The sequence below is a fragment of the Physella acuta genome, unplaced genomic scaffold, assembly GCF_028476545.2.
Source record: "Physella acuta isolate Inbredline_101_S28 unplaced genomic scaffold, ASM2847654v3 ptg000090l, whole genome shotgun sequence".
NCBI lineage: Eukaryota > Metazoa > Mollusca > Gastropoda > Physidae > Physella > Physella acuta.
Genome location: NW_026731610.1, coordinates 1,476,653 through 1,495,546, shown reverse-complemented (window position 1 = coordinate 1,495,546; position 18,894 = coordinate 1,476,653). Strand labels below are relative to the sequence as shown.

The 18,894-nt window shown below is 34.5% G+C and overlaps 1 protein-coding gene across 7 annotated transcripts in view; it reads left to right on the top strand.

The window, feature by feature from the left end:
- Positions 1-6,841: 6,841 nt before the first annotated feature.
- LOC131927993 (EVI5-like protein) overlaps positions 6,842-18,894 on the top strand; it is a 47,673-nt gene continuing 35,620 nt past the window's right edge. For 4 of the 7 annotated variants that reach the window (XM_059283891.1, XM_059283886.1, XM_059283925.1 and 1 more), the window contains exons 1-5: positions 6,842-7,059; positions 13,915-14,194; positions 16,197-16,266; positions 16,710-16,861; positions 17,967-18,176. In XM_059283891.1, coding sequence (XP_059139874.1) covers positions 13,981-14,194; positions 16,197-16,266; positions 16,710-16,861; positions 17,967-18,176 — 646 coding nt within the window. In that variant the 5' untranslated portion in view covers positions 6,842-7,059; positions 13,915-13,980. The remainder of the gene's footprint in view (positions 7,060-13,914; positions 14,195-16,196; positions 16,267-16,709; positions 16,862-17,966; positions 18,177-18,894) is intronic. The other 3 variants (XM_059283916.1, XM_059283910.1, XM_059283901.1) reach the window with 1 other exon arrangement.

The following is an 18,894-nucleotide window of genomic DNA, read 5'->3' as shown; positions in this document are numbered from 1 at the left end:
GAACGTAAAAGGCCATGTTTAAGGTTAACCTTATCAAATAAACAGATTCATGCCTCACAATATAAACTATTTGGCTACACCGTAAGTAGCAATACTAGTATGTGCTAAGGTAACTATGTATATATATATATATATATATATATATATATATATATATGTTTAATGTATATAATATATATATAATATGTGTTTATTGTGTATATAATATATATATATATATGATATATAAGATATGTGTATTTATATATATATATATATATATATATATATATATATATATATATATATATATATATATATATATATATATATACAAAGATACTTTTCAAACAGGTCTACTCAAGTTCCACAGGAATAAACAAAATCACTACCTGTCCTTTAGCATTAAATACCAGTCAGTTCCAAAATACACACTGTTATAGATCTGAAACATTGAGCCATGAACACACTACATTGTATGCTCTGATAACCACGCAGCACACGAACAAGTGCGTCCTTAACAACGTCGCTTATAGAAGCTAGAGCCAGCAGTTAAAAAATCAATACTTCAGCACAACTTCATAAAATGTAAACATGAGAAAGGAATCGTATGCGACAAATGTAACTCCCGGAGCTAGAGAATGTTTTTAAGGGTATATAATAAATGTAACTTATTTAATAATAAGCATAAAGTACCATTATGAGGAGAGTTTATTAAAAATACAAAAGAGTTTGATCAATGTTCTTTTAATTTTTAACCCAAAACAATACGTTATTTTTAAGAACAAATACTAAAGTTTGTAACTCAATTTAAAATACTTTGGTAAAGAAAAATTTTCTAACGAAACTTGTTTCAATATAGGCATTTTTTTTTCTTAATTACAGCCATGTCAATGCTTCAATATTCTACAACTTTTCTTTAAGTTTCTCCCACTCACATTTTTCTGTTTTAGGTTGTAATCCCTTGAATCACCATTTAATTACACATGTGCATTTTCAGGTTGGTTTTATTTATTTAATTATTTATTTTTTTATGTTTAGACGTTTTATATTAGATCTATGTATAAGTAAACCATCTTAAATGAATGAAAGTAGGCTACAAGTAAGAAAGAAATATTACTAGTGTAAATCTGTATCAGTCCTCACAAGCCGATGATGAAAACTGTAATACTAAAGCGAACACACAACTGACGCTATAAATTACATGTCTGAAGCGGGAAATAAAAAAAATAAATTAAAAAAATAAATCTGTTTTATGTTGAAAAATATTGTGTAGAACAGGGGTCGGCAACCTGTGGCTCGCGAGCCGCACGCGGCTCTTTTGACGTCCAGATGCGACTCTCCAGCTCCTTGCACAAATATTAATAGCTATATAATTTCATTTTTACTGGACGGTGGGGTACGAGTTTAACCTGCGTTCAGTGGGATGGAAGATAAGCCTGGTGAGAACCAAAGGACAGAAACGAACGATGCAAGTTATTCAAACCGATATCCAAGCCAGTTAGTCGGCGTTTGCCGTGTTCAGTGTTTCTTCCAGACCTTTTTCTTCGGGGGGGGGGGGGGGCGGTAAATTTTCTTCGGGTGGGGGGGGGCGGACACTGTTAAAAGTATATATTTTCTATATAAATTATATAAATTTCATTTCGTTCGGGGGGGGGGGGGGGGCGGTAAAATTTTTTCGGGGGGGTCAAAGCCCCCCCGAAGAGATGCCTGGAAGAAACTCTGGCCGTGTTGAGGCCTGACTGGCTAATGGGAGACACCTCCTGAGCCGGTGATATCCGTAAAGAAAAAAATAAAATAAAAATTAACAGCTTCTAAAGTGGATTGAAATAGTCCTAGAATAATATTATTTGATTATTAATTTTATTATTCTGGCGAATTTTGTCTGTTTTTATATGAATTAATATTATTTCATATTGAAAGCTATTTATTTTAAACAACAAATCAATTTATTTACCTAATCCTAATCAAATACCAAATATTGAAATAAAAATCTTGTGGCTCTTTAAAAACTGGGAAATTATGTAAATTGTAACTTTTGGCTTTTGCGTATCAAAAGGTTGCCGACCCCTAGTGTAGAAGATTTTTTATGCGTACAGTAAAACTGCAGGGATATACTCTTTAATATAAAAAAAATAGTGAATTTTTATAAATTAATTTGGAATTAATGAATAAATTCATTTGCCTTATAATTTAATTGTAATTAACGATTACTATAATAAAGTAAAAAATAATCTGTTTGTAACAATTACACGGTTCATGAAACATCGGATTCTTTGCTTGAAAATTACACTAACGCTGCTTTTAATTAAACACCAAACCGAATCACTGTAATATAACTCTTGCACAGGGAATAGATCTTTTATTTGCTTTTTTATCTCCCTTTGTACTCATTTATATTGTCGAGTCACAAATAGGATTTTGTTTTAATAGTATAATATATATATATACGTTAACAGTTTACGCTCCATAAACTCATGACGTTCATTCAAGTTACGTTTAATTTAAGATTAAATGTGTGCTCGGTCAAAGCCCCAACAACGTTCTGGTAAACTACTGGATGGTGGATTTGTGAATTTGTGTCAGACAAACAACTATTGGTTAGTGGATGTAAATGTGACTCTAATCTGTATCAGACAACTATTGGTTAGTGGATGTAAATGTGACTCTAATCTGTATAAGACAACTATTGGTTAGTGGATGTAAATGTGACTCTAATCTGTATAAGACAACTATTGGTTAGTGGATGTAAATATGACTCTAATCTGTATAAGACAACTATTGGTTAGTGGATGTAAATATGACTCTAATCTGTATCAGACAACTATTGGTTAGTGGATGTAAATATGACTCTAATCTGTATCAGACAACTATTGGTTAGTGGATGTAAATATGACTCTAATCTGTATAAGACAACTATTGGTTAGTGGATGTAAATGTGACTCTAATATGTGTCAGACAAACAACTATTGGTTAGTGGGTGTAAATGTGACTCTGTATCAGACAAACAACTATTGGTTAGTGGATGTAAATGTGACTCTAATCTGTATCAGACAAATAACTATTGGTTAGTGGATGTAAATATGACTCTAATCTGTATCAGACAACTATTGGTTAGTGGATGTAAATATGACTCTAATCTGTGTCAGACAAACAACTATTGGTAAGTGGATGTAAATATGACTCTAATCTGTATCAGACAACTATTGGTAAGTGGATGTAAATATGACTCTAATCTGTATCAGACAACTATTGGTTAGTGGATGTAAATATGACTCTAATCTGTATAAGACAACTATTGGTTAGTGAATGTAAATATGACTCTAATCTGTATCAGACAACTATTGGTAAGTGAATGTAAATGTGACTCTAATCCGTGCTGAGTAGGCCTATAGTTAATCACCGCTTTTAACGCTCAACCGTGACAGGCGCCGTTACTAATTAGCTTGTTGATGTTTTAATTTGGAATTAACAACACCCGTTAACACGGGCTCAGTGCTAAATCACGAGCAGTTGTGTTGGTCATAGACCTACAGTCGACCTAGATCCGTTGTTTTTGTTTTTAAATTAATTAGTATATTAGAGAGGGAACAATATTAAATGGGCTCTTCTTTTTCATTCACATTTGTATAATTAAAAGGGGATTTCCTCCAACACAGTAGGCTATAGCGAGTTAATTATCTTAATATGATATGCGCCATATAGCTCGTTTACTTAGATTTCAGCCAGCGTTTCTATCTGGATTTGAGATAGCATTTGTCCACCAAAGAAAAATCTGCAAGGCAGCGGTTGTTTAATATTGGAGTACGAGCTGACCCGCGACGTAGCAAATGCCGCTAACTAGTTGTTTTATTCTCTACTTATCAACAATTCATAACTTGTAAATTCGACACTACCCCATCCCCCTGCCTCCACCACCCCCACTCCCCCACTCCCCCCCCCCCACCCCCCACTCACCCCGCCCAGTGAAAGCAGCCGTTTACAGACGACAATGAAAATATCAAGCAGAACTTATTATCTCCTCTTAGTTTCAAATCGTTTAAAAACTAAATTATCTGCCCCAATAGCTGTCACTTATTCGAACCGGCTCTACTATTGTAAACATTCGGGGTGAACCACAGCTCACCTGACAGGTTGGAATGATGTTGGTGGCTAAGCTGCTTGGTGTCTCGTATGGTCCCTATGAAGAGAATTATATATATAGAAGATATATAGATGCTCTCCTAGATGGGTTGTTGTCCTTAACTAACGGGCCTCCTCTGGAGCTGGGTTTTGAATTCGGGACTTTTGGAGTTAGCAGCCATACACTCTCCCTCCCGGCCACGTCTTCCTCTAACTGGACTCATTCTTCCGTGACAAATTTTAGGGAATAAGAATTGCAGTCAGAGCAGCAGATGAACTCTACTTCATCTACATCGTAGACCGCCTGGTCTGGAGTTGTACCATTTCCTTTGATTAATTTGTATTACAGAATACCAAAAAATGACTTTTAAAATTGCGAAATAACTGAAAACTTTCAGTCAGAAAATACTTTTTAAAAATGTAAATCATAGTTCCGACAAGGATCACACAATATTTCTATTATTGTCTATACTTTATTTTGTGTTATCGAACTATCGGTCCAATCAAATTAGAACCTACTTATACACATTTTCAGTCGAATTTAGGAGGGGGGGGGGGGGGCTATATCGGTGACAGATTTAATCCATTAACTACCCTGGATTTAAGTTCATTGATTTTTTTTTAGAAATCCCGACCTGTGTTTGTTTCTTCCAGACTTTTTTCTCCGGGGAGGGGGGGGGGGCACTTGAAATTTTCGGGGGGGGGGGGCTGTAGACTTTCTTCGGGGGGGGGGGCGGACACTGTTTAAAGTATATATTTTCTATATAAATTATATAAATTTCATTTCGTTTGGGGGGGGGGGGGGCGGTAAAAAAATTTCGGGGGGGGGGGCTGATTTCCCAATCGCCCAATCATAAAGGTATCAATGATTGTGTTTGTGTGTGTGCTGCTATTGTTCCTTGACGTAAACCCGCTCGACCGTCACAATGGGCCGCATACCTTGCCCCTGGCGTAACCCTGACATTTCTCTTAACAAATGATCTATTCTTAAATAAAACCTTATTTTAAAGGCGATACCAGTTTAAAATATAATATCGGGTTGGGGGTAGGGGGGATGGAAAAGTGATCCTTTTGTGAGGATGTATAACAGTGTTTCTTTCAAATATTTTCTCCAGGTGGGGAGGGGGGAGGCACTGGAAACCTTCGAGGTGGGTAAGCACTTAAATTTCCGGAGGTCGAACACTTAAATTTCCGGAGATCGGACACTTAAAGTAGATATAATTTCTATATAAAAAAAAAACTTTTTACTATATCATGTGGGGGAAGGGAGCACTCCCGAAATTATCCCTGAAAGAAACTTATGTAGGCTATAATTTATAATGATGGATTGGGGGGTGAGGGGGTGGGGGGGGGGGGTAAGAATCGTGACGTGTATGGACTACCCAAAGCAAAGTTTGAAGCTTTGTTTATAAATTTGCTGTTTTTCTTTGTTTATAAAATAGTTGCTTTTAACACTACAAAATCTAAACTGTTTATCGTATCGGTAAAAAAAAATGAAATTGTTTACAATATAGTGTTTGCGTTAAAAATATAAATATAGATTAGATCTAGATATAGCCTTGATCTCCGCAATTTAGCTGTAGCCTATTTTGTATCAGTGTATACTGTATAGATTATAGAGTATAGACGCTGCACTGGTCTAGATCTAGCTTACATATCTAAAAATTACATTTAATCTATATTTATATTTAGGGCTTGTAGTCTAAATCTAGATGATCTATAATATTTAGGCTACATCGATTTGAGGGCCTTCTTTCTAGACTAGGCGTCAGCAGACCTTTGTATTGTAATAGTATGCTATAAGCTCTAATAAACTCTTATAGGGGTCGTCCATAAATGACGTCACACTCGTAGGGGGGAAGGGGGGGTCCGTAATTTTGTGACGGTGTGTGACGAGGTCGAGGGTGAGGGGGGAGGGGTTCAGATGGTGCGACGTCACATTTTTGCATTACAGCAATAGTTAGAAAACATATTTGAGCGTTATTTCGCGTTTTAGAATACTGTTTTAATAAATTACAATAGGAATTGATTAAAATACTCTATTTTGACAGAGTTCAGACAAGCAGAGTTGCCCCCCCCCCCCGAAAATTTTTTACCGCCCCCCCCCCCCGAACAAAATGAAATTTATATAATTTATATAGTAAAAATTTTAACAGTGTCCGCCCCCCCCACCCCGAAGAAAGTCTACCGCCCCCCCCCCCCACCCCGAAGAAAGTCTACCGCCCCCCCCCCCCCACCCCGAAAATTTCAAGTGCCCCCCCCCCCCACCGGAAAAAAAGTCTGGAAGAAACATTGCAGACAAGATTTTGGGAAAATATCGATGTTTTAAAAAAAAATATTCAACTGCAATTAATTTTGAGGGGGGGGGTTATGGGCTGAGGTGTGACGTCATTTTAGGGGGGGGGGTCTGGCTTTTTGTGACGATGTGTGACGGGGGGGGGGAGGGTGAGGTAAAAATCGTCCAAAAAAGCGTGACGTCATTTATGCCATGGATGACCCCCCTTATAATCTAGGCCTAATATTTGTTCTCAATAATTCTTCTAGATCTAGAATCTAGTAAAAATAAATTATTTTACGTTCAATTGTATTTCAAATATTTTATCGTTTAGCCTACAGATCTATTACTATTTTTTTAAAAAATATTTGTTTACAATTAACGGTTACACAGACGATGTCATACTAGGCCTACTTCTCACTCAGCTGAAGTGGAAGTGAAATGATTCATGTTTTTAATGTAGCTACACTTCCCTAAAGAAATTATGGGGGTGGAGCATATCGGTCTTCAATGTGTAAGAAGGAGTAAGGAAGGGATAGAGATTCTAGATGTAGTATTCGCACACTGCTCATGAATCAGAGTCTAAGTACTCAAAGTGTAAATTCGTTGAAATAGAGTATAGAATATCGTATTATATGTGTTACTGAATCTGAACGTGATCAATGAATTCTTAAACTGAACGAGTAAGTAACAAAACAATTTTAAAAACAAGTTCCACGGACGCGACTGTGATCACCTCAAATTTCAGTCAAAAATGAAAATAAAGAAAAATCACTCATCATGAAAAGTATATCAGATTTATTAAGATTAGGCCTAGGCCTATTGTCTCATTGAAAATAAAGAAGACTATTAAAAACTGAGTCCAAAATAATATGTCAATCAATGCTAATGCTGATTAAAAATTATTACAATTAGTGAATTAGGGCCTAACTACAGTAACTAGGCCTATGGGCCATGGGCTATGGCTATGCCTAATCAAATCTCCCAAGTAGAAGTAGTCACTGGCTGTCATTGCCTTGCCTTAAGGAACGGCTTAACCCAAACTTTTACTTTAAATTTAGGCCTAGATCTAGATCTAGAATCTAGATCTAGATACTAAGATTTAGACTATTTTTTTAAAAATAGGCCTAGACTATAGGCTAGTAAGTAATATTATATATTAAAGATCTAGATCAAGGCATATCATCATTATTATTTACGAAGTGTCTACTCGGAATAAGATTTTTCGGCAAAAGATAGTTCTGCGCATGCGCAGTGACCTATGGCTAGGGTTAGGGTTAGGGCTAGAATGAGGGTTAGGGGTAGGATTAGGGATAGGGTTAGGGATAGGATTAGGGCTAGGGTTAGGGTTAGGGACAGGATTAGGGATAGGGTTAAGGATAGGATTAGGGTTGGTATTAGGGTTCTGCGGTTGTAAACACACGCATGCGCAGTACCATCGAAAACATCGCCGCTAAGTCGTAGTTTCTCTCCATTGCGCATGCGTATCGCATGCGTATCTTATTCCGACTAGAATCGGCCTATTATTTATTATCAATTAACAAACAATCAACACTCCAGAGATCTCTAGATTTAGATTCTAGCTCAAACTCAAGCTGAGCTAGATCTAGATTCTATTACTTCAGCCTACTCTCTAGATTCTAGATCATAATTTTATTTAGAAATTAGATAGTTTTAAGTTAACTCAACATTTTTAAGAAGATTCTACTAATGTGGCGTTAGGCCTATCTGAAAGTATCGAAGTGACTACTCAGAAAAAGATTTTTCGCCCCAGCATCTCCACTTGATAGGCAAAAGATAGTTCTGCGCATGCACAGTGACCTTAATAGCTGAGCTAGGATTAGGGATAGGGTTAGGGCTAGAGTTCTGCGGTTGTAAACACACGCATGTGCAGTACCATCGAAAACATAGCAGCGAAGGCAAGTCGTAGTTTCCCTTCATTGCGCATGCATATCTTTTTCCGGCTGGAATCGACCATTACAATTTACTGCAACTATATTGTGTGTTGTTGATGTTTTGCGTCCATGCCTTTGTACAGCGTCGACTTTCTGTTTTGATCCTCTACTTCATTATGTAATGAGCGTGATAAATGTGGGCAGTAAAGGACTAGCAAAAGATGTGACTTTTTTTCTGTGGTTTTTTTCCCTGTGTTTTTTTTCCTGTGCCTTTTTTTCCGTTCACCATATGCAATTAGGCTGAATCAGTTTGAGAAATCATAAATCATCATCTTTTCCTTTTTGTGACTAAGCGACATGGAGTACATGAAGTAGAATTTGTCCGTTTTAATGTCCTTGGCATACAAAGGGATAATGTGGTCAGCACTATCTAGTTTCCTTAATATGAGTCGGATTCCCATTGGAGCTCATTGGACTTGGGGATGTTGATCAGACTCAAGCCTAGGATACAAACTTAAGACTTTTAAGTTAGCTGTTGTTATGTTAGCTCTACCATTCCACCACACCATTCCTTGGCATACAAAGGGATAATGTGGTCAGCACTATCTAGTTTCCTTAATATGAGTCGGATTCCCATTGGAGCTCGTTGGACTCGGGGATGTTGATCAGACTCAAGCCTAGGATACAAACTTAAGACTTTTAAGTTAGCTGTTGTTATGTTAGCTCTACCATTCCACCACACCATTCCAAGTTTGAGAAAATAAAATATATATATTTAGCCTGTTAACCTTTTCAATGTTTGCAAACAAGGGTGTTTTTTTTCTTAAAGTCAAATTAATATGATGACATTGTCATTGATTATTTAGCCCAATAACCTTTTTTTTTGACAAATATCAGCTTTAAAAGCAAACTCAAAGACAATTTTCTAAATTAGAATTTTTTTAACATTGATTTTAATGAAGAGATTTAATTTAAAATTAGGAAGTAACCACTCTCGGTGGCATGTGTTTTAATTTTACTTGACAGCACAATTCTTATATACAGAAAACATTAACAAAAAAAAAATTTCAATTTTTGAAAATTCTCCCACTTCAGGCTGTGCATTTTTAATCACACCCTTCTTCTACCATCTTAAACAAGTTCAATTTTTTCAATCTGGCAAGAACTATCTATTGGTTCTAGAACTACATCTTGCTTTTATTTTACCACTTTGTCATTTTTTTCTCTGCTATAATTGCATATTAACAAAAACCTCATACTGTTCATAATTGCTAACCCTGTTAGATTAATTAATTGGGCATCTGATTTTAGTTGGGAAAAGTTCTAACGACACAAACAATCTACTATCTATATACTAGGGTCAGAGAAATAGATTCTCTTCCTTGTCAGGTTGTATGGAATTTTTATTTTACTGGTATAGCTACCTTAACCCATAACAGCAACATCGACAGAACAGAAACATCCTCACAATATTGTATCATCAGGGCCATATAGAATTTTTTATTTTACTGGTATAATTACCCTGAACCTGATGCTACCCATAGCAGCACCATTAACAAAAAATACCTCCGCGCAGTATTGTATTCTCAACAATGAATGGAATTTTTATTTTACTGGTATAGCTACTCTAACCAAAGACATTTTTTTTTAAATACTGTATTATCCTGTCAGGTTACTTAGGAGAACTAAACAAAAATACTTGTGATTGATTATTTCTAACCGGTAATAATACTAGCTATTTACAGTAAATCCCCCAAGTTAAAATTTTAAATCCAGTGGGTTATATTTCACTAATGAGGTAGCAGCAATAATACTCAGAGTAACTCTGTTCTTGTTTTAAAAGTAAGTAGTGTATTGTTTTCCATATTTTGCTAGTAGTATTTGATAAGATTAAAAATGTTCTTATTTAATCTCTTTAACATTAACAAATACTTATTTTATATATGAATAGTGACCGAACTAAAGAGGGTGATCATAGTGATTTATTATTTTTTAACCACCCACTAATTTACATTATTATTTTAAGTAACAGTTCTTATGAAAATACCACAGATTTGCATTATTATGTTAGGTGGGTAACAATTCTTATGAAAATACCACAGATTTACATTATTATGTTAAGTAGGTAACAATTCTTATGAAAATACCACATATTTGCATTATTTAAATATTTTGTTAGTTAGGTAAAATTTCTTATGAAAGTACCACAGATTTGCATTATTATTATTATGTAACAATTCTTATGAAAATACCACAGATTTGCATTAATATGTTAGGTAGGTAACAATTCTAATTAACATACCACAGATTTGCATTAATAAATGTTAGGTAACAACTCTTATAAGAAGGATGTCTATTTGATTGAAGCCAGTAAGATGGATTCTATGACACATCAGAATGTTTACTGATTAGGGCTAAACCTCAATCAAACATAGGCTGTATATAGTCTTGTCATCATTTGATGCATTGGGTACCACTCACTGTGTCCATTACTGTGTTGCTTCAAACATTTTAACTACACAGGTTCGTTTTTACCTGTGGAACACATAGTATGAATAATACTGAGCATTATTTTCAGAACATATTCTTCAGTTAACACTCAAGAGTATTGTATTAAATACAGAGAGCTTACTGTTTTGCTATTTGGGTTCAGCATCAGATATTTATGAATTTATGTCGAGGTTATAACTTTGAACTTTACTTAAGCCTTGTTGTTTTAGGCTGAAATATAAAACGGGCTATTCACTATTTACAATTTTTAACATAACAACCACTTCAGAATATATTTTTAATATAACAACTATACCAATGCCTTTCTCATTTCCTGGATGTATGATTATTATTCTTGATTGGCTCTATCTAGGAAATAAATCATTCACTTGTGATTTTGTCATCTTCATTTCTTTATAATAATTATGAGTAATTTTATTTGTTTTCAAATATGTTTCAAACTAAAATTTATATTGTTATATTTACTACTGTTTTGTCTCTTTATGTTTTACATTGTTAGAGAGACATCCTATTCGCTTATTTTTTGACTCAGTATATCAAAAAATTTGTCACATATTTGTTTGATGTTTTATTTTCCAAACCTTTGTGGTTTGTGAAATCAATTTTAGTATCTGAAGGATCTTATTTGTCTTTAGATCTTAGGAAGGCTTTGATGTGATTTTAACTGTTAATCATTCATAATCTTAGTAAATCCAACTCCTCTTTAAAAATTTTAATGTAACTGACTTCAGTAACATACCGGGTTACCTTAGGTATTATAAATCATCTGGACATTCAGAGCAAGCTAGTCTCACTAGTATAACCATGACCCTATATCTTAACGCAGTCTAACCGTAACATACCTGGTTACCTCAGGTATTAAAAAGCATCATCTGGACATATACAAAGCAACCTAGTCTCACTAGTATAACCATGTCCCTACTTCTAAACTCAATCTGACCCTAACTTTGACCCAACAAAAAGAAAAGCTTGAAGCTGTACTTTATTAAGACCTGCCAGCATTTTTACTTACAAGAACTGATAATAACAGTTAAGTTCCCTTTTCAAACCTGACATTCTATTGAGCAAGTTAAGTAAAGTTCAGCTTTTTCTCTGACTTCGGAATATGAAGGGATACTGTGGTCAGCTCTATGCACGACACCTAAAGTGATTTGGGTACCCATCGAAGCTGGGTGGACTCAGGGACTGACATTGTCAACATCTTAATTCTAGACGATTTATAACAGCATTTAAATGAATGTAGCATCCTGACGATATCCAGGACATCTCAAGGTGTTCCCTAGGCTAAACCCCGTTTTCTTTTTTCTTAGGGATATGTTCTACCTAAAGCCTCCAGTTTTAAAGTCTTTCATTGAACTCAAATAATTGTCAGTCAATACACATTTAACGTGAATGACAAAGACATTGGGTTTCAGATTAAATATCCTGGTTCAATGTTAAAATGACAGTTTGTTGAGTTCACTCAAGGACAGTCTCTTCCTTCCCTTATTCAGGTTTATACTAGAAAGTTGTTTTTAATACAGAAACTTGAACTATGACTTTTGACTACTGATTGTAAAGCAAGCGTTCTAAGCAGGGTTTATTTTGGATTTTTTTTTCTGGGGTGGGGCATGGACCGGGTTAAAGTATCTATTGTCTTTGTAGATTAATTACAGATTTCTTCTTTCTTCCCCCTCCCCTCAAATAGGAGCTTCCTGAAAGAAACACTGGAGCAAAGTTTAGATCTGTGGGTTTCAGTTTTACTTTATTTGCATGAGAAAAAACAGTTAATTCTGTATTGTTATAATCAAACATTAATTGTCAAGTAAAAATTAAAGCACCTCAAATGTTTATTTAATTATCCAGTTGTATGCTTCCTGGAATTAAAACTTTTGCAATTTATCAATTGTTTTTCTTGATAGGTTATGTTAGCTGCATTTTCATGCTAGAAATTCCTGTTAAACATTTTTATATTAAAAGTTGAGCAGTCGGTATTGCTAATTTTTTTTCTCAGGTTTTTACTTGACTTATTAAAACACAGATTGCCTATTTCTATTAACCTATTTTTTAAATTATGAGTAGTTGCTTCCCTTACATCAATCTGAAGTGGTTCATCTATACTTGTGTGGTACTAAGTAGTGTTTTTTTTTTCTTGCTTACTTTGTAATTAACTTGTTATGTTATTATGCGCAGTTGCATCCCCTTACCATCTAGCTTAGATGGTTCACCTATGTCCTTGTAATACACAACACTGCTATCTCATATAGTACATAGACCAAGTCCTTATCTTGTTGAACACATATCCTATCCCTGTTTCACCACTGCTCATCACTAAAGTAGAGGGACAACAGAGTTTTATCTCCTGGACAATGCTGTTGCTCTCTTTATCCTAAACATAAACAATGGCTGTGTACCGTAGGGGTGGGTGGGGGGAAGGTAGTGTCTGTTGTGTTTATTTGGGGATTGTGGGTTTTATTACCGGTTTGTTTATTTGGGAGGATAGGGGGCAGAGCAGTCTGTAAGTCTTTTTCTTTTTTACTCTTACTCTAAATGAACGAGTGTTCTATAGTGTGTTATGGATACTATGTTTTTAGTTGATTATTTTTTCTCACTGGAAAACTTCTGGTTTGTATACTTCATATGTTAGAAGTGGAATTGATTTGTACAATTCCCTCATACTCTGAAATGTGTTTTAATTATGTAGTACATTGTAAAGTTTATTTTTACCTAAAGTTTTTTTAACTTATACAGTAGAGCTATTGTTTCACTGATTTCCAAAGTATCAGTGACTATTCATAGCTACATGTTTTTATTTTCATAGTTCTTAGCTGTTTATTTTTTCCTATAAAAATGTGGTCTGTGCATGCATTTCTGCTGACTTTAACAAATACAGTTTGCATGGTTTTGTTTGTTATAATTTAGCATTTTATTAGCTACACCGCAGAAAGGAATTTTAAAGTTGTAATATTATTTTCATATTCAATATTGTCACCTAGCTTGTAGGCAGAAATTAAAAAAAAAAATTCAATTTTTTTTGTTTAGAATTTTTAATGGATATGACAAGTAAGCAAAAAAAAAATTTCTATTTTTTTTTTAGAATTTTTAATGGATAGGGCAAGTAAGCAAAAAAAAAAATTTCTATTTTTTTTTTAGAATTTTTAATGGACATGACAAGTAAGCAAGTAGTCGGCAGCGTAGAGCCCACAGGTGTCTGTCGCTATGGATGGACGTGCTAACCACTCTCCGGCTAGTGATGACAACAGCCGCAGATCTGCTGCCTGTGGGGACCTTGCCCAGACATCCCACAGTCCTTCTGCTCACCTGAAGAAAGGTGTGATGCTGAATGGACAGGACAAAGACTTGAACCAGAACTTTCCCTCTCCCACTGTCGGCATTGTTGTTGCAAACTTGCCAATGGATGCTAAAGGAGATGGTAGGTTAACTTGTACTCGATTTTTTTGTGTTTAATGAAGAAAATGGGGTGATACCTATCCTTAAATAACCATGAACACATTATTCCTATTAAGTGATTACTAAAAGAAAATGATAGTCTAATCTGCTATTTTCATCATTGTTTCTGTTATAATAAAGAAAATGACACTTTTGTTTTCAATAATCCATGTTCACTTTAGTAAATAAAAAAAATTTTCGATATCAATCTGGCTATATATATATATATATATATATATATATATATATATATATATATATATATATATATATATATATATGTATATATATATATATGTATATATATATATATGTTACGGTCAAAGCCCGAAGTCGGCTAGGATTGGCCAGCCAATCCGCGCATTGGCCAATATCGCCTCCCATAGGTCGGTCAAAGTCCGAAACTTTGCTCTTAATTAGAAGATCGTCTGGTTAGGGACGACCGGCCAAAGTCCGAATTAGAAGATCATGAGCAGATTTTTTTTTTTTTTATGCCGTAAGGATCATTAAATTAAGTCTTTATTGATTATTAATTAAAGTAATTGACAGAAACATTCAAATTTTTTATTGTACTATAGTCTCAATCTATCAATATCATCATTTGTTACAACAAGTTGAACTTTTATGGCATTTAGAATGATATAGCAGCTTGTTATTTTTACACTTGCAGCGATTTGTTGTGCACTTAGTTGTGCAATTGCAGCGAGTGTAGCCTTGGCCCCCAGTCAATGATTTTGAAGATGCGATGGTTCGTAGTGAATTTTCCTCAGTGTCAACTGACGACAATAAGAGCAGTTTTTCGTAAAGAATTGAAAACTCACTACTAGCATACAGTTGTTTTAGAACACCATGTTCCGTTCCTAATTTGTAGAAACCGCCCTCGACGCTCATGACAACTGCAATCACGCTTCCGGGATCACCGTGACCTCTGTCAACATCTGGAAAACGGATGCGTACATTGTAACCCACTTCACCATCTTTAAATTTTGTATTTGATGTTTTAAGCATCTTAGCACCTTGAGTTTGCAAGCCAGTATGAGCTGCTGATCTGTGTTCCATGATGTCTTGTTTGTTGTGACACAATCTGCAGGTAATGTTCCCTCCGTACCCTTCGTCTGCTTCATTAGGTATTCCACAAATAGCATGGACATCGTTGCCACAGGATCCAAAAGAATGAGCTGCACTACAATATTTTTCACAAACTATATAGAATCTGTTGGCCACATTATTTTCACTTAACTGGTCTGGGTGTTCTGCCATGCCAGTAGATGTGTTAGCTGAGAATGTCGTTGCATTTATGGCAACCTCCATTTCTTGTCCAATGTTCTCAAGATCTTCCTCAGTAACTATTTTATCGAGAGCCGATATATGGAAACTAACATGGATTTACACTTTTTTCTTTTGACAGCCATCTGCTATGTCTGTCTCATGGTCTGACTGCCTTTTTGATCCATGTCGACTTGCATATAGAATGCTATACGAACAAGAGCTAAACAATACGTTACTCTCAATGAAAACGCACCCAGAATAATGAAAATGCGATCACAACTTAGTCTAGATAGAACATTGGCCAGGACATCCCGGCCAGTGCGCGCATTGGCCGGCCATGTACAAAATACGCTGTCAAGTTTAAGCGCTTCGGACTTTGGCCAGTACGTCCCGGCCAGTGCGCGCATTGGCCGGCCAATGTACGAAATACGATCTAATTGCTAAGTTCTTCGGGCTTTGGCCAAGAGAGCCGGCCAATGCGCGGATTGGCCGGCCAATCCAGGGTTTGGCCGCACTTCGGGCTTTGATCGTAACATATATATATATATATATATATATATATATATATATATATATATATATATATATATATATATATATATATATACACACACATATTTTTTCCCCTATATTATACATCCTATTTCATTAAGTTTTCTGCATGTTTTTAGTTATGTCATGTATTAGCTGTTTACATGGTCGGTTACCTTTTGTAGGAGATGGCACTGGTGAGGCGAGGAAGCCGACAGAAGAGGAGCTCTTGCAGAAATTGGAGGAGGCTAACCGGTTTGTTAATTTTTAAAATTATCTTTGGTCAGCTAAATTAATTTATTTGATCAGTTGAGTTTGTTAATTGTTTTATTATCTTTGGTCAGCTAAATTAATTTATTTGATCAGTCGGATTTGTTAATTTTTTAATTCTCTTTGATCAGCTAAATTAATTTATTTGATCAGTCGGTTTTGTTAATTTTTTTATAATGTTTGGTCAGCTAAATTAATTTATTTGATTAGTGGGTTTTCTTAATTTTTTGTATTATCTTTGGTCAGCAAAATTAATTTATTTGATCAGTCGGGTTTGTTAACATTTTTATTATGTTTGGTCAATTAAATTAATTTATTTGATCAGATTACAAAGGCTGTATTCTTACTGCCATAAGGCCAATTGTGGCTTTTTGATGGCATAAAACATGTGTTTTAAAATTGCTTTTATGCATGTTTGATCATTACAGCATGCTAGAAGCAGATGAGAAATCTCACGTGGTGAGGGCTGCCTTCTCCACCACACCTGGCCACTCAAGGAAGGGCTCTGGCTCTAGTATAGTCTCCAGCACATCCTCCAACAGCTTCTACAGTCCTCAAAACTCAAATGAAGCTGACGAAAGTAAGTCTTCTCATGTAACGTTTTAAACCTTCCCTAGTTTACTATTGCGAATCAGTAGTTATTAAAGTTTTAGTTGTTACTTATTGTTTTCTTGATTAACTATAATAATAGAACTTGAAATTCTAAATGTCTTTTTAAAATTTTTTAGAGTAGCTTCCGTAGTATTATGAAGCTTTTGGTTTCATTGTATAGTTGTGTAATTTAATAAAATAAATTTAGAAGAAAATAGTACACCACCTGTGTTTGTGGCTACTTAGTTTTTGTAACAAGTAATAATAACAAAACTAGAAGCTCTAAAGGTTATTTAAAAAAAATCAGAGTAGCTTCCCATTTATTATTGTGCAATATAAATTACTATGAAGTGCTTGGTTCTATTGCATATTTGTATGATTTGATAAACTAAATTCAGAAAATAGTGCACTACTAAATATGACTTGAGAACAAATATTATGGTGGACAAACATTACACATTAAACTGAACCAGAAAATTTTTTATTGTTTTTTTTTTAGAATATTATTTTCTGATAAGTCTTTGCTTTTATTTTAAATTTTGTATTTTAGCTTATGCTTGATTATTATCTTATAATTGGCGCAAATGCTTGTACCAATTATTGGCCTTAAAAATTAAATGTTTGGGATAAATATTATTATTGTAAAGATCAGTTTATCACATTTTAAATTAGGCAAACAATTCATCCTTTTATGCTGTTTTTTTTAAGATTGAATCTCCAACACTTTATTTGTAACAATATTTTTAAAAACACAAGTTTGCTTATTCTAGATAGGATCATTCAGATAATCTAACATTTAAATAATTCCTTTAAATGCCTTGAAAAAATGCTAAATGTGGACACACATTTCTTAATAGATATAAATGTTTGAGTTTTTATCGGACATAAATAGATCATAATTATGAGTTTGTCAAAAAGCCTAAGTATCTTTAATTACAGAAAAAGTAAATCATGATGTTAACCTATATATGAAAAGATTTTTTAAAAAAGTAGTGAAACTAAAATCATATAAACAGTCTGTTTAATTAATTAGTTTCTCCCAGTTTAAGAATTCAAATGACTGAATGAACTAGTATCAGTATTGTATAATCTAGATGCAAGTCTGGCCCAAGGAAGAAAATCTTTTAAAATAAAACCCCTGAGTTTCGGTAATAAAGGTAATAGGCAAGTTTTAGGTAAGGGCTCTGATGATACTGACAGCAAAAAGAGGATGTCTCAAGGAAGAAGAGGATCCCTCCAGACTAGCCAGAACAATTTGGGCTCGCCAGACCAAAATATTGATTTGACAGATGATGTGTTCTTGGGTAATTTGAATTTCATGCCACCCTTGCTTGGTATGACCAACTGCTTGCTTCCAGATGCAAACATTAGTTACACCCCTACAATGTAATCTTATATGAAAATTTACTTTCTGCCCCTAATTAATGCTTCAGACTCTAGATTAACTGATGTTAAATAAACTCAATTGTACCTAATTTGACATTCCAAATGATGGAAGTTATTGTTATTTAATCTGTTAAATTGTATTTTTTTTCATATTCTCAAATTTTTAGCTCTTTTTTTTGGTTGTACATTTTAATAGTAAAAAGAACAATAAAAGGAATAGGTAAATTTTTTTTTTTCAAAGCAGAACAAGGAATTTTGAAATAGTCAATAAGATGGTCACACTTTTTTCTATCTGGGGTAGACTTAATTCCTTAATTATCCTTATTATTATCCCTGTTTATACACAGGGGAAGACTTGTTTTGCAACCCCTCAGCCCCTCCTTCCCTTTTCCTTATTAGTTTAAGAAAAAAAAATTTTCAACTTCAGCATACTACCAAATGTTAATCTACTATTTTCTGGTTTAATAAAAAAAAAATAGAATAAAAAGTTAACCAGGTTTCTCTGCTCTTGTTCTATAGGGCTGGTAAGTAGGTCACCAACCAGTTCTACGGCTCACTAAAACCTGCATGAGCCATAGAACTGTTTATTGACCTACTTACCAGCCCTATATCTATATATTTATTTAAATACTTGCT